Genomic DNA, 20,918 nt, shown 5'->3' with positions numbered 1-20,918 from the left:
GGCTCAGGACCGGGGTCCAACGGGGGTCTGGGCAGCGGCGGGGAGCTGCACCCGCGCACTGGGCGCTTGGTGAGCCTGTCGGCCTGTGGGCGTACAGCGCGGCGGCAGCAGCCGGGCCAGGAGTTTAACCACGGGCTGGTGTTGAGCCGAGAACCCTTGCGCGATGGACGCGTCTTCACCGTCCGCATCGACCGCAAGGTGCAGCGCTGGTACCGCGGAACCGAGATGTGGAGGGTGGTGGGAGGGGACTAGAGGGAGACGGGGTAGGACAGCCAGGGTAGCCCACATCGCCCGGCACCGAGAGAGAACAGAAAGACCATAGAGCACCAGGAGGCGGACAGGAAGACAGCATGAAGCAGAAACATTCAGTTTGAAGAAGACAGTAAGAGCTTGAGTGTTCTCAAGATCCAGAACCAGGGAAGGGACACGAGGGCTAACCCACTAGAATGGCTGGGAACAGACCTCCTGGTACAATTTCTTGAGCATGGAGGATGGAGAAATGTCAGAGATGCGATGACAAGTGAAGAAAGATACCAAGGAACGAACAACCCTAATCCCAGCTCTTTGGGAGTCCGAGGCGGGCGGATCACTAGAGTCAGGGGTTCGAGACCAGCCTGGCGAACGTGGTGAAATCCCGTCTTTACTAAAAATACAAAAATTAGCCAGGCATGGTGGCGCGCACCTGTAATCCCAGCCACTCTGGAGGCCAAGGCAGGAGAATGGCTTGAACCCGAGAGACAGAGGTTGCAGTGAGCCGAGATCATGCCATTGCACTCCACCCTGGGCAACAGAGTGAGTGAGACTGTCTAAAAAAAAAAAAAACACTGAAGGACACACTCACAGGCTGTGCCAGAAAGATAGGTGAGGAGAAATAATCCAAGATGAGGGAGGTGTGTGTGATTCAGTGAAGAGGTCAGGCTTACAGAAAAAGAACTTGGGAGGAGGTTAAATCTGGGTAGAGCCTGATCCTTGGAGAGAATTAGGCCAGGGGAAGGGAATGAATGATACACAAGAACAAGAGGTGTGGGTATAGGAAGTAGGTGAATTTGGATGGTTGGAGAGCCAAAGAGACTAGGGAAGTTAGAGGAGGCAGGAGACTGGAACCAAGGAATTCGTGCTTGGCTTGGAAAGGAGTGGTATAGTAAACACTGAGTAGAGAGCAGAGTTGCTAAAGGAAAGCCCAAATAATTACTGAGACAGGGTCCAGAAAATCACTAGTCTGCATCTCTGGATTAGTGTTCCAAGAGACAAGGCCAGCTAGCTGTCTGAGAGGTGGTAAGATATGGTGGCCTGTGGAATGGAGGGTGGCCCATTCTAAGTCTCTGTCCAATACCCCTATCCCAGGTCAACTCCTGGAGTGGCTCCATTGAGATTGGGGTGACAGCGCTGGACCCCAGTGTGCTGGACTTTCCAAGCAGTGCCACGGGGCTGAAGGGGGGCTCGTGGGTAGTGTCCGGCTGCTCTGTGCTGAGAGATGGACGCTCTGTGTTGGAGGAGTATGGTCAGGACCTGGACCAGCTTGGCGAAGGGGACCACGTGGGTGTGGAGCGCACAGTTGCTGGGGAGCTTCGGCTCTGGGTGAATGGGCGGGATTGTGGTGTGGCCGCCACAGGCCTGCCCCCTCGTGTCTGGGCCGTTGTGGACCTTTATGGCAAGTGCACTCAGATCACCGTGCTACCCCCTGAGCCAGGTTTCAGCCCCCCTACTCCCATCCCCACACCTCCCCTTGAGCCCTTGGCCTCCACTGAAGACTCTGCCTTGGCTGAACAGGGTACCTCTGCTGATGAAGGTGAGAACACGGCTAGGGCAGTGGTGATGGGGTGGGGACAGAATGGGGGAAATACAGTGACAAGACAGACTGGGTGTGGGCAGGGCCACCCTGATCCCCAAGTCTGTTGAATGGGAAAGCAGGAGCTAGAGGATGGGCGGGGGGGGGGGGGGGGTCTCCTGGCTATGAGCCCTGAAGCAGGGACTGAACCCTTATTCCCCTCCCATCCCACCTGGTCCCCAGCCTTCATGGTGTCCCCAGCGCAGGCCCGGCCGGAGACGTTTCCTAACAGCCTTGAGTCGCATAATGGTGAGGGCTTTGGGGAGGCCCTGGGAAGGGGAGTGGGAAGTGAGGTGGACAAGGGAGGGCCCTCAGGAGAAGGGACAGGGAGAGAGGCACCTGGTCTGGGGGTATAGAGCCTCATCCCAACTTCCCAGCTTCCTTCCTCCATCCTGCTGTTGTAGACTTTGCCAGCATGGAGCTGTCTGAGGTGGTGAGCAGCACCATCCTGTCTGCCTACAATGGAGGGCTTCTGAATGTGAACCTGAGCTCCCCGCCAGCAGGGGAAGGCCTGGGGTCTAGCGGTGCTGCCACCTCGCCCATTCTCACTTCCAACGACGCCTTGCTCTTTCATGAAAAGTGCGGAACCCTCATCAAACTCAGCAACAATAATAAGACGGCTGAGCGCCGGCGGCCCCTGGACGAATTCAACAATGGGGTTGTCATGACCAACCGCCCACTTCGGGACAATGAGATGTTTGAGGTGTGCAAAGTCCTGTGGTCTGGTTGGCACCTTACCCCTGGGAGCTAAAGATAAGGCTCGACCATTGGTGCTAGGAGGGTGGGCCCTGGGGAAGAACCAAGGGCTGAAGGTCTCTTTCTGCATTTACATTCCCTGCTTTTCCCTTCTGTCCGTCAATGCCAGATCCGTATCGATAAGCTTGTTGATAAGTGGTCAGGCTCCATTGAGATTGGGGTCACCACCCACAACCCCAACAGTTTGGAGTACCCAGCCACCATGACCAACCTCCAGTCAGGTACCAGCCCTGGGCAGGGGCGAGGGTGCGGGCCTGGTATTGCTGAGGGGAAGGAAGCCCCGTACTTGAACCCGAGTGTCCACCATCACCCAGGCACCATCATGATGAGCGGCTGTGGGATCCTGACCAATGGCAAGGGCACCCGCCGAGAGTACTGCGAATTCAGTCTGGATGAGCTGCAGGTGAGGCTGGCGCACAGATCCTCGGGCCACTTTCTAGCAGAGCCACAGGTACTCTATGACCCTGCGAGGGCACCAAGCAGGGTCTCCTGTGTGACCTAGAGCCAGTCCCTGTATCTTCTACCTCAAGGTTCCTTCCGAGAAGGCAGAGTTGCCCAAGAGTTCAGCACTCAGATTTTGGAGTTAGATGGTTGAATTCTTCTTACTGTTTTCCCATTTGTAGTGGCGAACCGAGGCAAGAAGCTTCTCCTCTTTCATTGCTCCCCCAGCCCCTGCAATCTCTAAAATGGGCCTATGAGTAGTACTTATTCCATAGGCTGAGACTTGTAGAAGCTGATGTCTGTGAGGTGGTTTAACTCAGTGCCTGACTCACGGGGAGCATTGAGGAAATGTAGCAATTGTCATGTCTGGAAAACAAGGACCCAGGATCTGTCCTCCAGGATGGTCTGAGACTCTGGCGAATACCTTCTGGAGTTGTTCCTGTGTGGAGTGGGGTGCTGGGCAGGCCTCGGGACTCCTCTGAACTATTTTTCTTCTTTGAGTAGGAGGGTGACCACATTGGCCTCACAAGGAAGTCCAACTCTGCCCTGCACTTCTTCATTAATGGTATCGATCAGGGTAAGGGTCGCTCAGAGAGGGCCTCTGGGCTGGGGCTGTCAGTGGGGCTGGGGCTGGGGGCTATACTTCATCCTTCTGCTTCTCTTTGGTGCTTGGTCTCCGTGTTTGACTTTCTCCCCTCATTCTCCCTGCCCACTCCCACACCCCTGTACCTTCCTGCAACAGGAGTGGCAACCCCCTTGACGCCCCCAGTGGTGTATGGCGTGGTGGACTTGTACGGGATGGCCGTGAAGGTGACCATCGTCCACAATAACAACCACAGTGACCGTCTCCGCCGCAACAATGCCATCCTGCGGGCACTGTCCCCCGAGGGCGCCCTCCGCCGTGCTGCCCCTGCTGCTCAGGCAGAACCTGAGCGCCTGCTCTTCCACCCCAACTGTGGGCAGAAGGCAGCCATCACCCACGAGGGACGCACTGCCCTGAGGCCCCAGTATGGCCCATGGGGTGGGGAGAAGCCTGAAGAAGGGGTTCTAATGGGAGGGGGGCAGGGCACGGAAGTAGAAGGCAGAGGGAGCCTGGCGGGGGCAGTTTCCTGGAGGTTGAGGTTTAGTTCTTTGGCTTGGGGCTGTGAATGTTGGCAGGCATTGCTGGGCTAAGCCTTGGCACATTGAGAGCGTGTGTTGGGGATCTGACTGTCCACTTGCTGTTCCCTCAGTGCCACCGATGACTTCAATCATGGCGTGGTGCTGAGCAGCAGAGCCCTGCGGGATGGAGAGGTGTTCCAGGTGCGCATCGACAAGATGGTGGACAAATGGGCTGGCTCCATTGAAATTGGTGTCACCACCCACAACCCTGCCTACCTCCAGTTGCCCTCCACCATGACCAACTTGCGCTCTGGTGAGCTCCCAGGAAGGACGGGCCAGGACAGGGTTTTGGGGGGAAGCTGTCCCCAAAGCCCTGGCAGTTGTTCTCCAGCTTCTTTTTCACTTGTCACTCTTGTGACCACTCATTCAGTGGCTAGAGAGTGCCCCGTGGGCAGGGCTGTGGCTGTCTTGGAAGCTGCAGAGTTTTCTTGTCCTGCTCAGGGAAGAAAGCTAGTCGTCAAAGAAAAGGCAAGCTGGGCTGTGGGCTCAGGAGTTCTGTGGGGGCTGCTATGGAAAGGAGAGGAGCCCTTCATTTCCCTTCATGTCCTCTACTGCTCCTTGTCCTCCCAGGGACCTGGATGATGACTGGGAATGGGGTAATGCACAATGGGACGACCATCCTGGATGAATACGGGCACAACCTGGACCGCCTCAAGGTGGGAAAGTGGGTGCGCCGCCTGGCGGCCGCAGCGGGCATCACAAACACCACAGGGCTGATGTAGGACCAGCCCCGGCAGGAACTCTGCCTGACTCCTCACTCCAGCACCCCCTTCTTCCAAGGCAGGGGACACGGTGGGCGTGGTACGGCGGGAGGACGGGACTCTCCACTTCTTTGTCAATGGGATGACTCAGGGCCCTGCTGCCTGGAACGTGCCCCCGGGCGTCTATGCTGTCGTCGATCTCTATGGCCAGGCGGCCCAGGCCACCATTGTGGACGACGTGGGTGAGGGCCGGGCTAGGCTGAGGCCAGGGGTTAGGGTGGCCTTGGGAGGTCTGAGAGACACTTAGAGATCTAATGGGTGATGATGTCCGCTTTTACAGAGGTGTCTCCAGTTCCTGAACCACTTCCTGAGGGGAATAACCAGGTGTCTCCAAGCTCTCCATCCTCAGGGGCGGGGGGCTCTGACCTGCGCTTCCACCAGCTGCACGGCAGTAACGCAGTCATCACCAATGGGGGCCGCACTGCTCTCCGCCACAACTGTCGCAGCGAGTTTAATGATGCCATCGTCATCTCCAACCGGTCAGTCTCTCTACTTTCATGTCCCCACCTTCCTCCTGCCCAGCCTCAGCCACCCAAGTGAGCCTCTCTGATCACCAAACTCCCTGGCAGGGCGCTGCGGGATGGAGAGCTGTTTGAAATTGTCATTCAGAAGATGGTGGACCGCTGGTCAGGCTCCATTGAGGCTGGTGAGGGGCGTCTGTGTGTGTTGGGGGCCGTTGGATGTCTGTGCCTTGGGGGATTGGCCTTGACTTACCTCTGCCTCCTCCCAGGAGTGACTGCTATTCGGCCTGAAGACCTGGAATTCCCCAACACCATGACAGACATTGACTATGACACATGGATGCTGAGGTTGGGCTTCCTGCTTTGGGGGCCAGCTTAGGGCTGGGTGGAGCTGGCTGGGATCAGGGAAGCCAGGTTTCAGCCTGTGGTGGCTGTGGGCAGGGACAGACCTAGGGGATCTGCCTGTCCCCTCTCTGGGATTCTGGGAAGGCCTGCTCAGGCCCACAGGGGCTCAGTCCTCCTCCATCTTAGGCAGTTCTTGCTTTTCCCTGAGGGGATCCCAGGGACAAAGGAGATAGGACTGGGCCTTACACCCAGATCAAGACCCCAGCCCAAGGCATTGGAAGGTTCTGACAGGCAGGGAGTGGGCGGGGGCCAATGTGAATTTGAAGCTGGCAGGCTGCCTCACCCCTTCTGCCATCCCCCCAGTGGTACAGCCATCATGCAAGACGGTAACACGATGCGCAACAATTACGGGTGTGACTTGGATGCGCTGGGCACAGGTGCACGCATTGGCATGATGCGAACTGCCAAGGGCGACCTGCACTATTTCATCAATGGCCAGGACCAAGGCGCTGCCTGCTCGGGCCTGCCTCCGGGTAAAGGTGACTATGTGGCTTTCAGCCTGCCACCCTCAGCCCAGACCACCTGGCTGTCAGGCTTCTGACCTTCCCTCTCCTCCCCAGAGGTGTATGCAGTAGTCGATCTCTATGGCCAGTGTGTCCAAGTGTCCATCACCAATGCCACCGGCCCCATGGACAACAGCCTGGCGACCAGCAACACTGCCACCGAGAAGTCCTTCCCACTGCACTCCCCAGGTGCGGCAGCAGGGCTGGGGCTGGATGGGCTCTGCTTGCCTGCTGTGCACCTGAGGAGTAGGGCTTCCAGGTTAGAGCAGCTGTGCAAAGACAGTTGGCTGGGGTAGCTGCCGGCTCAAGGGAAGGGACAGCACACAGTGGCAAGCAGCCAGTAAGGGGGAGGTTACACTTGGTACTTAGAGCCTGGACACTTCCCTGCCACCACGGGGCCAGGACACCATAAACTGAGCATGCCAGGTTTGGAAATGAGTCTTGCTGTGGTGAAAAGAGGTATCAGGGCTGGGCACAGTAGCTCATGCCTGTAATCCCAGCACTTTGGGAGGTCAAGGCGGGTGAATCGCTCGAGCACAAGAGTTTGAGACCAGCCTGGGAAACACGGCAAAACCCCGTCTGTACCAAAAATACAAAATTTAGGCAGTTGTGGTGGCGCGCACCTGTGGTCCCAGCTACTTGGGAGGCTGAGGTGGGAGGATCGCTGGATCCCAGGAAGTCGAGGCTGCAGTGAGCCATGATTGTGCCACTGTACTCCAGCCTGAGTGACAGTGCGAGACCATGCCTCAAAAAAAAAAAAATACAATAAAGAGGTGTCAGGAGGCCCTGAGGAGTAATGGCAGATGGCAGATGGGGCGTTGGTGTCCCCATCTCATTTCATCTGAAAGCTTTGCTCTGTTCCATCTGAAGCTTGCTGCCCCAATCCTACCCCTTCCTCTGGTGCCATCTTTTCACAGTGGCTGGCGTGGCTCACCGATTCCACAGTACTTGCGGCAAGAATGTCAGTCTAGAGGAGGATGGCACGAGGGCAGTGCGTGCCGCTGGCTATGCTCATGGCCTTGTCTTCAGTACCAAAGAGCTGAGGGCTGAGGAAGTCTTTGAGGTAGGTGATGTGACAGAGGGGCTGGCTGCCAGGCCCGTCGCGACAGGGCCAGCTCATCTTTTCTCTGTCTCATAGGTGAAAGTGGAAGAGCTAGATGAGAAGTGGGCAGGTTCCCTGCGGCTGGGACTGACCACACTAGCCCCGGGGGAGATGGGACCCGGAGCAGGTGGCAGTGGCCCAGGGCTGCCTCCTTCCCTGCCAGAGCTCCGGACGAAGACCACTTGGATGGTATCCAGCTGTGAAGTGAGGCGTGATGGGCAGCTCCAGAGGATGAACTATGGCCGGAACCTAGAGAGGCTGGGGGTGAAGTGGCTGGCTCCAGGGACAGGGGAGGGGTTGGGAGTGGCGGTGGCAGGGAGGGGTGGGCTGAGCATCATCTGTCCTTGTCCTACCTTGGTCCTAGGTGGGGAGCCGTGTGGGTGTTCGTCGGGGGGCAGATGACACGATGCACATCCTGGTGGATGGAGAGGATATGGGGCCTGCAGCCACTGGCGTTGCCAAGGTAGACCTGAATGCTTCCTTGGATTCTGGGAGGATGGTTGAGGTCTTCCGCTGATCGCTGATTTTTCTGGGTCTTGTGTGCCTCCCAGAACGTGTGGGCTGTGTTGGATCTCTACGGGCCAGTCCGCAGTGTGTCGATTGTCAGTTCCACAAGGCTGGAGGAGTCAGAAGGCACCCAGCCTCCTTCCCCCACCTCAGACACCAGCAGTGAGGGCGAGGAGGATGACGAGGGCGAGGAGCGTGGCCTGGGAGTAAGGCTGCAGCATGGCCTGCCGTGCACATGGATGGGCAGTTGCTGGGCCGTTGGATGCCAGGCCTTTTTTGGGTTCTCTGATCGTTGGGTGGAGGCTCACACTCAGGGTCTGTGCGAACTCCAGTGGGGTGGGTCGGTCCTGGCATTGGCAACCCATGCAGCTTAGTCTCTTCCTCCACACCAGGGCCAGAATGAAGTGGGTATTATACCCACCACCCTCGAGTTCCTGGAGAACCATGGGAAGAATATCCTCTTGTCTAATGGGAACCGTACAGCCACACGGGTGGCCAGCTACAATCAGGGCATCGTTGTCATCAACCAGCCTCTGGTGCCCCAGCTGCTGGTCCAGGTGGGCTCTCCCTCCCTGTCCCCAGCTCCTCTCGCTCCACAGTGACCCATGACCAACCCTCCTGAAGAAAGGCCTTTATGGGTGGAGAAAAAGAAAGCAAGACACTTGGATGAGCTTTCTGGGCTTTTATTCATAGCCTGTAATGGGGTTTGTCAGTCAGTTACCACGAAGTCCCTACCTGGCGATTGGTGAGGGAAGCAGTAGGGACAGGCTGGAGGAGTCCAAGGGAAATGCCTGATCCTGTATGTGGGAGCAGAGAGGGCTTTCCAGAAGAAGGTGCCTTTTTGCTACAAACGGAAAGATATATCAAAGTTAGCCAGATGAGCCCAGGTACGGTGGCTCACACCTGTAATCCCAGAACTTTTGGAGGCCAAAGCAGGCGGATCGCTTGAGTTCACGAGTTTGCGAACAGCCTGGGCAATATAGCGAAACTCTGTCTCTGCAAAAAAATACAAAAATTCGCCAGGCATGGTGGCACGAGCCTGTAATCCCAGCTACTCAGGAGGCTGAGGTGGGAAGATCACCTGAACCTGGGAGGCAGAGGTTACAGTGAGCCAAGATCACGCCACCGCACTCTAGCCTGGGAGACAGAGCAAGATCTTGTCTCTAAAAAAAAAAAGAAAGAAAAAGCTAGCTAGATGAAGGAAGTCCTACGAATAAGAATCCTGACAGATCGTTACAGAGGCAACAGCAAGGTCACGGCTCAAACAGGGTTTTTTTTTTGTTTTTTTTTTGAGATGGAGTTTTGCTCTTGTTGCCCAGGCTAGAGTGCAGTGGCACGACCTCGTCTCACTGCAACCTCCACCTTCCGGGTTCAAGCGATTCTCCTGCCTCAGCCTCCCTAGTAGCTGGGACTACAGGCATGCGCCACAACGCCTGGCTAATTTTGTATTTTTAGTAGAGACGGAGTTTCGCCATGGTGGTCAGGCTGGTCTCAAACTCCTGACCTCAGGTGATCCACCCGCCTCAGCCTCCCAAAGTGCTGGGATTACAGGTGTGGGCCACCGTGCTGGCTGATGGTTCTTCTTTTTAATTATTATTAGAAAAAAAAAAAAAGGGAAAGAAACAACTAAATTTGCATTTTCTGGTCCTTCCACGCATAAGAAAAGACAGCATCCCAGGCCACATTCTGGGAGGTGCAGTATTCCCTCCCTGGCTGGGGTAGGGAGCCTGGTTCTTCCCAGGAGGCTGTGATTATGGAGTAGTTTCTTCTTCCCCAGGTGCGGATAGATTTCCTAAACCGACAGTGGACATCTTCCCTTGTTCTGGGAGTCATCACCTGCGCGCCTGAGAGGCTCAACTTCCCTGCTTCTGCCTGTGCCCTCAAACGGGCAGCCTGGCTGCTGCGGGGCCGTGGGGTCTTCCACAACGGTCTCAAGGTGAGTAGGAGCCACAGAGAAGGGGTGGGACCAGTCTTGTGTGTAGGGAAGGGCTGGCCAGAAGGGAGAAGTGGGCCCCTAGCCTTGGAGGTAGGACCACAGGTGTAAAAGGGGGACGGTAATGGGCAGACAAGGATGAGTGGCATTGCCTGGTTAGTTTTAGGCCTGCTGCTTCCTGCGGTGTCCCTGCCATTGAGAATGTGCCAGTTTTGGGGAAGAGGAGGGGCTCTAGGTAACTGGAGTGGGAGGAGAGTCTCGGCAGCAGGCAAGCGTGGAGGCAAAGCCAAGGCACTGGCAGCAGGAAGCAGAGCAAAGGGCAGGACGGCTGCTGTGGTGGAGTGTGACCTCTGGAAGACAGCCGGTCTCTCCTCCCAGATCTGTGAGAAGTTTGGGCCGAATCTGGACACGTGCCCTGAAGGCACCATCGTGGGACTGCGGCTGGACAGCTCTGGGGGGCTGCATCTCCACGTTAATGGGGTGGACCAGGGGGTAGCTGTGCCAGATGTGCCCCAGCCCTGCCACGCGCTTGTGGACCTCTATGGGCAGTGTGAGCAGGTTAGTGGCAGTGGGGGCAGGGAGGAGGGGTGCCTAAGAGTCTGGGCCGTCCAGGACGGGGAAGTCTCTGTTCCAGGATCAGCAGGCCCTGGGGTCTTACCAAGCTCTGTCTGACTACCCTCTCCCCTGCAGGTGACAATCGTGAACCCTGAGCCAGGGGCTGCCAGTGGGAAAAGTGCTGGAACCCAAGGGGACATGGAGAAAGCAGACATGGTGGACGGTGTGCCAGCCCAAAGGGACCCAGCTCCTGCCCCTACTCTCCTGCCCCCACCCTTCTAGCCTAACTCCTGTGACCTGTGCCCCTCTGCTCCCTCAGGTATCAAAGAGAGTGTGTGCTGGGGCCCACCACCGGCCGCTAGTCCGCTAAAGAGCTGCGAGTACCATGCCCTTTGCTCTCGCTTCCGAGAACTCCTGCTGCTTCCTGGTGAGTCCCAGTCCCCAGAACTGACTTCATCCCCAGGGCCAGGCCCAGAGCCGTGGAGAGCAGCTGAAGGGTGCCAGTGTGGCTGAGATCAAGGGTGGGAGCCACAGCACCAAGCCTGCTACTTACTGTCCCGCAGAAGATTATTTCATGCCTCCGCCAAAGCGAAGCCTGTGCTACTGTGAGTCTTGCCGGAAGCTGCGAGGAGACGAGGCCCACAGGCGCAGAGGGGAGCCTCCCCGGGAATACGCACTGCCCTTTGGCTGGTGCAGGTTCAACCTCAGGTACATATGGGCGGGGTCATGCCTTTCCCCTACTGTTTTCCCCCTGGAGAAATGGAGATCCCAAGAAGGTGCATGGAAGAAGTGATAGAACTTCCTGTCTAAGGAAAAGCCAGGAAGTGCCAGGAACTTCCTGCCTAAGGAAGAGCCTCGTGAAGCTCCTCCACTGGGGAGCCAGTGTCCTTCGTTCTATCTGCCCCGCTTGTCCACCTCCTAGAGTGAATCCCCGCCTGGAGGCTGGGACACTAACCAAGAAGTGGCACATGGCCTATCATGGGAGCAATGTTGCAGCTGTACGGAGAGTGCTGGACCGAGGGGAGCTGGGAGCAGGTACTGGGGAGCAGGCCCATGCAAGGTGGGCTGAGCCTGGGGGCTGTGGAGGAATAAAAAGGGCTATCTTGACCCAGTTCTCCTCCCAGGTACTGCTTCCATCCTGAGCTGCCGTCCTTTGAAGGGAGAGCCTGGGGTAGGGTTCGAGGAGCCTGGCGAGAACTGTGCACCTCCTCGGGAGGAGCAGCCCCCTCCTGTGCTGCTTTCCCCCTCCCTTCAATATGCTGGGGCTGAGACCCTGGCCTCCAAAGTGCAGTGAGTACTGGGAGGGGTGGGGAGAGATCTCCAGGGGCTCAGATGGAGAGGGCCCGAGCGCAGCCACCGGAGTCTTCATGATTTGCCCTCCCCTTTTCGCACCTCCTCTTGCTAGCTGCCAGTCTCCAACTCAGCCCTTTTTTCATTCATTGAACAAATACCACTTATATACTCTTCTAGTGGGCAAAAAAAGGAAATTTGCTCTTGCGGAACCTCTGCCTTTTCTCTCTATAATGTTCATACATAATAAGTATTTATTAGTTATTATTTATTTATTTATTTTTGAGACGGAGTCCTGCTCTGTCATCCAGGCTGGAGTGCAGTGGCATGATCTCAGCTCACTGCAACCTCCACCTCCCGGGTTCAAGCGATTCTCCTGCCTCAGCCTCCTGAGTAGCTGGGACTACAGGCTTATGCCACCAAGCCCGGCTAATTTTTCTATCTTTAGTAGAGATGGGGTTTTGCCATGTTGGCCAGGATGGTCTCGATCTCCTGACCTCGTGAGCCACCTGCCTCGGCCTCCCAAAGTGCTGGGATTACAGGTGTGAGCCACTGCGCCCGGCCAGTATTTAGTATTTTTAAAGGTAGTAAGTAAGGACTATGGAAACAAAGAGTGGGGCGAAGGAGACAGCAGTGTGGTTGGTGTGGGCATCGTAAGAAGGTGGGAGAGATTCGAGCAAAGGCTTCAAGAAGAAAGTGAAGGGTGTAGCTGAGCAGGCTTTGGGAGGAAGAACGTTTCAGGTGGAAAGAGCAGCTAGAGTGAAGTTCCTATAAGGTGGGAGTATTTCCTAGGTACAGCAAGGCTTGTGTGGTTGGAACAGACTTTGCAAGGGGGAGGTGATGGGGAGAGAGGCTTCACTCCCTTGTTTTTTCCTGTTTGACAGATTCCGGGACCCCAAATCCCAGCGGACGCACCAGGCTCAGGTGGCGTTCCAGGTGTGTGTGCGCCCTGGCTCCTACACCCCGGGACCCCCTTCTGCTGCCCTTGGAGAACCTCCTGACCCCCACTTCAGTCCAGCCGAACTTGAGTGGGTCACTAAGGAGAAGGGGGCCACACTCCTCTATGCCCTGCTGGTACGGGTGGAATGAGGGGTGAGACACAAATACTACAAGCACAGTCGGGCCTCGGGCCCATGGACTCTGGCGACTGCCTCCACCTCATTCCCGTGACTCGTGGCATGCGCAGGTGCTGGAGCTTGGCAGCCGCGCAGGAGCATGTAGGCAGGCTCTCAGATGTAGGTGGCAAGTGGCACAGCTCCATGTCTGGAGGCCCCGTGCTCCATCTGATGGGAGGAGCCGTGGGAGCCCAGCTCCAGGCCCTGGTACCCCTCTTCATACACTGATTTGGGGAACATGACTCCCTTTTACTCCCCTTCCCCACATCACTTAATTTATTTCCGTTTTTGTTTCTGGTTACTGTGAATCCCAGAGGAGTCTCTCCCTGTGCCCACATGAAGCTGCTTTTTCCGGGGCCACCGGGCGGGAGTGGGGAAGGGTGGGCGCACTGAAGATGGGGGCCTCTGTACAGTTGTTACTGACTCTGATTTCTAAGGAGCCAATAAACACCGTCTCAGAGCCTCCGCCTCGGCCTCTCTCTCGCGCGCCCCTCTCCGGAGCCCGCATCCCCTGGGGTGCCACCAGGTGGGCCCGCGAAATTAAAGAGAGCTGAGGATGCCAAGACCAGTATACAGCCCTCGTCGCCCGCGTTCCCGGCTACGGGATTTGGACGCCGCGGGCACCCGTCGCAGCGCGCTTCCGTCTTCTCTCACCCAACCTGTGAGGTCGGCCGCAGCCGTGACTCCGGAAGAACTCGGCCGGGCCTCCGGATGTGACGCACGGGCCAGGGCGCGCCGTAGCTGCTGAGAAAGCGCAGAGAAGGCGGGTAGGGAGGGCTGGCGTCCGGGTTGGCTGGGCAGGGAGCGGCAGCACCGAGCAGGGGATCCCGGCGCCGTCCGCGCGCGCGGTGGAGCGGGGGCTGCGGACCCGGCCGGGTGGCGGGCTCCTGGGACACGTGACCGGGGCGGCGAGCGGGCCGGGCGGACAGGCTTCCGCCTGGGCCGGGCGCGGCCCCCTCTGAGCGCCCGCCTCCCCGCAGGCGCCGTCTGAGGTCTGGCAGGCAGAGACAGAGCCGGGCGCCCACGGCCCGAGCGCCCACGGCAGCACCATGCCCGCACTCCTGGAGCGCCCCAAGCTTTCCAACGCCATGGCCAGGGCGCTGCACCGGCACATTATGATGGAGCGGGAGCGCAAGCGGCAGGGTGAGCCGGGGCCATAGCGGGGGGGACACACGGCCCAGAATGGCTCCTATACCTCAGAGTTGGCGTCAACCCAGGAGCCAACCAGTGCGCCCGCTGCCGAGCGCAGAGGAGGGAAGGAATAGCCCCGTTGTGGTGGGATTTAAGCGTCCTGGTCCACGCCCCAGAACCCTTGAGACGGGAAGGACCTTGGAGAGCACCTGATAAAGCCTCTCCGTTCCCTGTTGCAGCGATGGGGGAGCTTGCTTGTCCCCTCGAGGCAAAGAGCACACAGGCGTGTTGGGATGACCGGGTTTTGCTGGTCTTCAATCTAACGTTGGAATTGTTTTCACTACCCTGCCTCTTCTTCATTCTGCTTGATTCTCCAGAGGAAGAAGAGGTGGATAAGATGATGGAACAGAAGATGAAGGAAGAACAGGAGAGAAGGAAGAAAAAGGAGATGGAAGAGAGAATGTCACTAGAGGAGACCAAGGAACAAGTAAGCAGTCCCTTGAACTCTCCCAGCTTTGACTTCTTCCCTTGACTCTCCCTGCCTTCATCTTCTCTTCCCACTCCCTCCCAGATTCTGAAGTTGGAGGAGAAGCTTTTGGCCCTACAGGAAGAGAAGCATCAGCTTTTCCTGCAGCTCAAGAAAGTTTTACATGAGGAAGAAAAACGGAGGCGAAAGGAACAGAGGTGGGATCAGAGTGCTAAAAACTGAAATGGGGGCCAAGTGGAACTGGGATCAAGTAATAAAAGAACTAGTGTTTAATGACGAAAGAGAAGGCATCTGTCCTTGGCTTTGACCTGCCTTCCTCTCAACTCCAGTGACCTGACCACCCTGACATCAGCTGCGTACCAGCAGAGCCTGACCGTCCACACAGGAACTCATCTCCTCAGCATGCAGGGTGAGGACTAAAGAGACCACCTGATGGAACCGGCCTTCTTACAGGTTGCAGCCTCCCATTTCAGCATCATGAAGCCCTTCTCCCTTTCTAGGGAGCCCTGGAGGACACAATCGCCCAGGCACCCTCATGGCAGCTGACAGAGCCAAACAAATGTTTGGACCCCAAGTGCTTACGGTGAGAGTAGGATTGGATGCCCAGCCCCTACTGCTTCCATCCATGCATCCTTGCCACCAGTATTCACGTCACAAACATATCAAGCACTTAAGTTTAGGGGGAAACGGGGCATACAGATATACACAAGTCACTGGGTTTCAGCTTTCAAGTTTATAGGCGAGTTCTCATTCTCCCTCCTTAGACCCGGCACTACGTGGGCTCAGCAGCTGCTTTTGCGGGGACACCAGAGCATGGACAATTCCAAGGCAGTCCTGGTGGTGCCTATGGGACTGCTCAGCCCCCACCTCACTATGGACCCACACAGCCAGCTTATAGTCCTAGTCAGCAGCTCAGAGGTGAGTAATAGGAGGGATGGGGCTTGGCCTTCCTCAGCGTCAAAGGAGGAATGCCACTGAGTAAAAGGTTTCAATGGCTTTTTCCTTTCTCAGCTCCTTCAGCATTCCCTGCAGTGCAGTACCTATCTCAGCCACAGCCACAGCCCTATGCCGTGCACGGCCACTTTCAGCCCACTCAGACAGGTGATAACATCCTATGCGGGAGCTCTAGCTCTCTGGGTCCTCCCCTCCCTGTTTCATTCTCATCTCACATGCCCCTCTTCCCCACGTAGGTTTCCTCCAGCCTGGTGGTGCCCTGTCCTTGCAAAAGCAGATGGAACATGCTAACCAGCAGACTGGCTTCTCCGACTCAGTGAGTGTGGCACCTTGGGTGGTCAGGGTTAGGGATATGTTAAGGGGAGCTTCAGTATGCCTGAGGCCCTGACTCTGTTCTCTGCAGTCCTCTCTGCGCCCCATGCACCCCCAGGCTCTGCATCCAGCCCCTGGACTCCTTGCTTCCCCACAGCTCCCTGTGCAGATGCAACCAGCAGGAAAGGTAAGAATGGTAATATAATTTACCTGTCAGAATCCCTACACTAGGGATCCAGAAAAGCAGGATTAGGTAGGACAGGTGGCCCACATCACCTGGTTTTTCTTCCTCTTTGGGGGTGGTTACCAGTAGGGTATTAAGTGGGAGAGTATGCCCAGTGACAAAGCCCTCTTTTCATCACCACTGCCAGTCGGGCTTTGCAGCTACCAGCCAACCTGGCCCTCGGCTCCCCTTCATCCAACACAGCCAGAACCCGCGATTCTACCACAAGTGACCATCAGATTATATCTTCAACATCATGCCCCCCACCCCACTGTGGGTGAGGGTACCCCGTGTGTCCCAGGCCAATAAAATCTACCTGCCACTGACCCTGGCTGCTGCTGTTTGTGTTGCCTCCCACCCAACTGTCTGGAATAGGTCAAGGCTGCTTGGGGGGTGGGGGGATGACTGGCAGGTCCACAGCAAGTCAGTGAGAGACAGCGGGTTCCAATGAACTCAGTGGCAGAATTCAGTCTTTTTGTGGCTTCCAAATATATCCATTTAATTCAAATAAGCAGCTGAGTTGGGGGCTTCATATTAAACTTGTAGTTTTATTCAGGTTTGATTTTAACAAATGTGTCGGGGAGAGAGCCCGCAGGGAAGGGTAAAGCCCACGGGGGCAGGGCCCTCCCAGATGCCTGAGGAGGGGGCAGGTCCCCTCCCCTCTCCTCCTCTTCCCTCCCCATCTAAAGGGGTTTGGGGAGAGACACAGGCAGGGGAGAGGGCTGGTCCCCAGTCCGTTGGGGTGGTGCTCAGGGTAAAGGGCTATGGGCAACAGGGGACCAGACCAGGGATGAGTGGGGAGGGCACAAGGACCATTTGCCAGAATCCACCGCTTTCTGATTCCAGATTGAATTTAAAAAAAAAAAAAAAAAAAAAAAAAAAAAAAAAAAGACTAAACCACAAGCAGCACCCACCCCCTTCTCCCCCACCAGGGCTGTAGTGTGAGGGGAGAAGAGAAGGGCAGCTTCACCAAGGCCACGGCTTCGCTTGCTCCTGGCCAAGGGAGCTAGGTGAAGGGGAGGGGCTCCCCGACAGATTGAGGGGGTGGGGAAAACGAAAATAAAACGTCAAATAAATTGTGTAGGAAGAGTCCAGCCTAGGACCAGGCCAAAACCAGGCCAGGCTGGGGGAGGGGGCCTCTGCATGTTCAGAGGATCACTGCTGCCACCACCGCCACCCTAGGTAGGAGAGAGAAATTAGTAAGATAGGATAATACCTTCAACAGGAAGCATAGGGAGAACAGGGCCAGGCTAGGGGCACAAATTAAGCCTGGAACAATTAAGACTAGAGCAGATCTGCTGAGGACAACAAAATGTGAAGGGGCCACTGAGGGATTTGTCACACTCACCTGGGAGCCAGTTATTTTGCCATGGCCTTGATTGCAACAGCTGCCTCCTCTGTCATGGCAGACAGCACCGTGATCTGGAGGAGCAAGAGAGATAGCCAGGAGATGTCTGAGCTCAGGAAGAAACGTACAGAACAAAGCTGAGCACAAAAGCAGGGAGGGGGCCGGGCGCGGTGGCTTACGCCTGTAATCCCAGCACTTTGGGAGGCCAAGGCGGATGGATCACGAGGTCAGAAAATCAAAACCATCCCAGCTAACGTGGTGAAACCCCGTCTCTACTAAAAATACAAAAAATTAGCCAGGTGTGGTGGCGGGCGCCTGTAGTCCCAGCTACTCAGAAGGCTGAGGCAGGAGAATGGGGAGAACCCGGGAGGCAGAGCTTGCAGTGAGTCAAGATCGAGCCACTGCACTCCAGCCTGGGCAATAGAGCAAGACTCCATCTCCAAAAAAAAAAAAAAGAAAAGAAAAAGCAGGGAGGCAGCATACCAGAATCTCTTCTCCACAGTCGTACTTCTGCTCAATCTCCTTGCCAAGGTCTCCCTCAGGGAGACGAAGGTCCTCTCGTACCTCCCCACTGTCCTGGAGCAGTGATAGGTACCCATCCTGGATGCCAATCAGCTGGGGGCAGATAGGGAAGGAAGCTGAAGGTAATAGGCCCAGGGAGGCTGAGAGTAAAGGCTCTGATAGACAAACTGGAGTGATAGCAAACTAATACCAAATATCCTCTCCTGCCATTTCCTTCCTCTCCCAGCACAAGCTCTCCTGGTCAGTCCCTATCCCCCAACTTCTCCCTCCATCATAAACGGCTAACCCATCCTCATCCAAACCATCTACATACCTGGAAGTCATTCCTTTTGATGTTGGGGACATCCATGTTATGAGTTGACGGGCAGATATCTTCGTATTTTTTCCCAGTGAAGATGTCGATGCCAACCAGGTGGACCTGTATGTGAGCATCACAGAGAGAAACCCAACCAAACTCTTAAGACGGAGGAAACAAAGGCTCCAAGTGACCTTGCCTGATGAGGGAAGTCAGACTACATTGTTGGGGCAAAGACTGGAGTATTGGAATTGAACTAGTCAACTCAAGAAACAGTAAAGCCTCTTAAACAAAACAACAGAGGCTAAAAAACCACCGTTGAGATTGGGGTTGACAGCACAAGAGAAAACTGCATGGCAGGCTTAGAGAAAACGGTTACCTTGATAAAAGATAAGATGCTACGGAGTCTAGGGGAGTGGGAGGAGTCTGGGTAAAAGTTTGGAAGAGTTTTCTGGACACCAGGAGAAAGAGCTTAGAAATTGGGAAATAAGGAGGGTAGAAGGGGAAAGATAAGAAAATAAGAAATGTGAAAGAGCTGAAGAGAAAAAAGGACTTGCAGGGAGATCAGAAATAACTATGTAGCTAGAAAATAAGGAAGCCAGAAGAGCACAGAGAAGGATCCAGACACTAGGGAATAACCCAAGATCAGTGTCAAGTCAAAAGATAGAAAAACTGATTAAGGAAAAACACCACAAGAAACTCAACAAGAACGAACCACGTTGAAGTTCTAAAGAGACAGGAAAAATATGAGGTGATGAGGGAAGTGCTAGCAAGAATTTTGTTAAAACCCATGACAGCATGGAGGCTCAAGGAACCCAAGGAGAGTGGGATGGGGCAGGCAGAGGCAGTTTGATCCTGCATCAGAGTTCCAAAGGGAAAGCTAGAACTGAGGAACGAAGCAGCAAGGTGATCTGAAAGCTCAGAATTAATGCAGGAGTCCCTCCAGGGGAAGGCCACATTCTGGTAGAACTGGAGAAACCCTGGGCAACGTGATGGAAATAACGAGCTACAATGGCTCAAGGGAAGAAAAAGTGAAAACCAAGAATAAGAAAGGAGCAACTGAATAGCTAGAGCATAAAGGCCTATGAACTGAAGTTAAGAGACTGGCACAAAGCTGGAGAAACGGAGGGACTACCAGATAATGATGGGGGGACAGAAGGGTAACCACAGAAGAGACTGAAGACTGGGGAGCAGGTGTAGTTGTCTGAATGGGTATGAAGGCTGAGTGCTAAACAAAAAGAATCAGACAGTAAAAGCAGAGTTAAAGGAAAGTTAGCACTGTTGGCAGCTTGCTGCTGGGAGCGCCAAGGATACTGGAGGCACGGGGAAGGCAAGATGTGGAGGTGAAATTCTAACCTTGGCGTGGCCGTGCTTGCCAGTCTTCGAAGTAGACATCTCGACGATCTTACATGGCCGGCCTTTGAGCACCACAAAGCCATTCTTACGTAATGCTGAGCACTGCATTGGGAAGGTGGCTGAGGCCCCTGCATCTCCTGTCTCGAAGTCCAAATCATCTGCCATTTTAAGAGGCTTCGATTCCAACTAGAGCCAAGAAGAGAACTGAAGTGAATAAGCATGGAGGTTAACAGGACCTCCAATCTATCCCATTTCTCTCTAGAAACATTTTCCCAACTCTGTATTCCATTACCCACCTAAAATAAAGTTCCTGAACTTAAAATACTGACTGGGCTCAAATATACTCAAGAACTGGTGTGTGTATGGGAGGGTGGAATAGCTGGTTTCTCCCGCATAAATCAAAGTTAGAGTGGTAGCTTGGGAAAGGAAGGCTCTAGGGAGCTGGAATGTCAAATCTCAGAGATAAGAAAAGGCCTACTTCCTGGGAGGGGGGAGGACTCAGGTGTTACTTGCCACTGAAACCAACCACCCCTCTTCCCCACACACAGGGCTATAATTAGGTGAGCAGCTATGATCCAGCAAAAGGGCAGGGCTAATGTGGGGGGGAGGGTGGAGACCGGAGGACAAGGCCCCACCCATCTGTTACACCGCCCCCCCTCCATCCACACACAAACCAGTCACTGCTACAGGAAACCACAAGGCCTCTTTGGGGGATTCCCGCCTCGCCAACATGCACTTGCAACAAGCCAAGGGGGAGAAAGCAAAGTTGTTTCCGAAATGATCCCCCTGCCAAACACCTCGATCTTGGTTCCCAAAGAGAACCCAGGAACCCAGCCTCTCCTGGAAGGCCCTCCCACTTTTCCCAGGATGCATCTGTCCTGTCGGCTTTTCAGGCCCGGCCAGTACAGTCAGTAGAAAGTGGGAGAGGTGGGGGGTGGTGAATGACAATAAAATGAAAGCAAAAGGTTGGTAGTAGTGAGTAGTAGAAAATCATACTAGGCTAGTAGAGTTAAGGACTTCGAAACCGTGGAACTCCCAAACCAGTTACAACGGGAAGACAGTGACAAGGTGAAGAATGCCTATCACGGTGGGAAACTCATCTGCCGGAGACTTTAAGGCGCTGTCCGCCCGGGCCGACAGAAGAGTTGGGCTCCTGTCCAAACGCCCTCAGTTTCCCCATTTCTCCGGCCTCCCAGCTGGAAAGAGTGCCACTTACACCTGGCTGGCCGCCACACTTCACAGGAGGGTTTTGCAGGAAAGCTCCAGGGGCCCTTGAGGTTGGGAAGCGCTAACATATGCCTGCAGCATGCCCTCCAGGGTGATCAGGACGCGAGCCTCCGGCTTCTCCCACTTCTCAAAAGCCCCGGCCCCCTAGGACACCCCGCGAGGGCTAGCTCTCCCCGCGCTAGGGGCTGCCGGCTCCTGCAGACCATGTGGCCGTTCGGGGCTTCCGGTGGCCGGGACCTGGGGGG

General features: G+C 55.6%; 3 protein-coding genes across 6 annotated transcripts in view; 2 read left to right on the top strand and 1 right to left on the bottom strand.

The window, feature by feature from the left end:
* Positions 1–13,283, top strand: part of NEURL4 (neuralized E3 ubiquitin protein ligase 4) — a 13,699-nt gene extending 416 nt beyond the window's left edge. Inside the window, exons 3-31 of the mRNA XM_011958632.1 lie at positions 2–198; positions 1,345–1,789; positions 2,012–2,077; positions 2,233–2,531; positions 2,694–2,805; positions 2,899–2,987; positions 3,530–3,602; positions 3,768–4,032; positions 4,258–4,439; positions 4,757–4,842; positions 4,967–5,129; positions 5,228–5,426; positions 5,517–5,593; positions 5,678–5,756; positions 6,117–6,286; positions 6,374–6,505; positions 7,234–7,379; positions 7,455–7,682; positions 7,783–7,881; positions 7,970–8,131; positions 8,318–8,482; positions 9,703–9,861; positions 10,237–10,416; positions 10,549–10,636; positions 10,733–10,840; positions 10,977–11,121; positions 11,336–11,448; positions 11,538–11,703; positions 12,588–13,283. Of these exons, the coding sequence (XP_011814022.1) occupies positions 2–198; positions 1,345–1,789; positions 2,012–2,077; positions 2,233–2,531; positions 2,694–2,805; positions 2,899–2,987; positions 3,530–3,602; positions 3,768–4,032; positions 4,258–4,439; positions 4,757–4,842; positions 4,967–5,129; positions 5,228–5,426; positions 5,517–5,593; positions 5,678–5,756; positions 6,117–6,286; positions 6,374–6,505; positions 7,234–7,379; positions 7,455–7,682; positions 7,783–7,881; positions 7,970–8,131; positions 8,318–8,482; positions 9,703–9,861; positions 10,237–10,416; positions 10,549–10,636; positions 10,733–10,840; positions 10,977–11,121; positions 11,336–11,448; positions 11,538–11,703; positions 12,588–12,792 (4,598 nt within the window). The 3' untranslated portion in view covers positions 12,793–13,283. The remainder of the gene's footprint in view (position 1; positions 199–1,344; positions 1,790–2,011; positions 2,078–2,232; positions 2,532–2,693; positions 2,806–2,898; positions 2,988–3,529; positions 3,603–3,767; positions 4,033–4,257; positions 4,440–4,756; positions 4,843–4,966; positions 5,130–5,227; positions 5,427–5,516; positions 5,594–5,677; positions 5,757–6,116; positions 6,287–6,373; positions 6,506–7,233; positions 7,380–7,454; positions 7,683–7,782; positions 7,882–7,969; positions 8,132–8,317; positions 8,483–9,702; positions 9,862–10,236; positions 10,417–10,548; positions 10,637–10,732; positions 10,841–10,976; positions 11,122–11,335; positions 11,449–11,537; positions 11,704–12,587) is intronic.
* Positions 13,284–13,346: 63 nt separating this feature from the next.
* GPS2 (G protein pathway suppressor 2) lies at positions 13,347–16,251 on the top strand. The gene is made up of 11 exons (XM_011958503.1): positions 13,347–13,585; positions 13,799–13,961; positions 14,327–14,436; positions 14,521–14,633; positions 14,766–14,845; positions 14,937–15,019; positions 15,201–15,354; positions 15,448–15,537; positions 15,627–15,706; positions 15,794–15,889; positions 16,074–16,251. The coding sequence occupies exons 2-11, from the start codon at positions 13,868–13,870 to the stop codon at positions 16,155–16,157; spliced, it is 984 nt and encodes a 327-aa protein (XP_011813893.1). The 5' UTR covers positions 13,347–13,585; positions 13,799–13,867; the 3' UTR covers positions 16,158–16,251.
* Positions 16,252–16,453: 202 nt separating this feature from the next.
* The window catches only part of EIF5A (eukaryotic translation initiation factor 5A), a 5,801-nt gene continuing 1,336 nt past the window's right edge, over positions 16,454–20,918 (bottom strand). Inside the window, exons 1-6 of one of the 4 annotated variants that reach the window (XM_011958500.1) lie at positions 20,663–20,872; positions 19,447–19,632; positions 18,109–18,213; positions 17,757–17,888; positions 17,274–17,347; positions 16,454–17,103 (exon numbers count right to left, since the gene is read on the bottom strand). In XM_011958500.1, coding sequence (XP_011813890.1) covers positions 17,285–17,347; positions 17,757–17,888; positions 18,109–18,213; positions 19,447–19,611 — 465 coding nt within the window. In that variant the 5' untranslated portion in view covers positions 19,612–19,632; positions 20,663–20,872 and the 3' untranslated portion in view covers positions 16,454–17,103; positions 17,274–17,284. Of the gene's footprint in view, positions 17,104–17,269; positions 17,348–17,756; positions 17,889–18,108; positions 18,214–19,446; positions 19,661–20,662; positions 20,873–20,918 lie in introns of those variants that run through there. The other 3 variants (XM_011958502.1, XM_011958499.1, XM_011958501.1) reach the window with 3 other exon arrangements.

This window comes from Colobus angolensis, unplaced genomic scaffold, assembly GCF_000951035.1.
Source record: "Colobus angolensis palliatus isolate OR3802 unplaced genomic scaffold, Cang.pa_1.0 Scaffold47, whole genome shotgun sequence".
Taxonomy (NCBI): domain Eukaryota; kingdom Metazoa; phylum Chordata; class Mammalia; order Primates; family Cercopithecidae; genus Colobus; species Colobus angolensis.
The sequence above is the reverse complement of the archived record's forward strand: the minus strand, read 5'-3'. Positions and strand labels throughout refer to the sequence as shown.

Bases quoted from the DNA above. Each gene is read 5' to 3' on its own strand.
- GPS2 (XM_011958503.1), top strand. From the start codon at position 13,868: ATGCCCGCACTCCTGGAGCGCCCCAAGCTTTCCAACGCCATGGCCAGG. The intron at 15,538-15,626 runs GTGATAACATCC...TTCCCCACGTAG, and splicing joins CTTTCAGCCCACTCAGACAG to GTTTCCTCCAGCCTGGTGGT. The intron at 15,707-15,793 runs GTGAGTGTGGCA...TGTTCTCTGCAG, and splicing joins AGACTGGCTTCTCCGACTCA to TCCTCTCTGCGCCCCATGCA.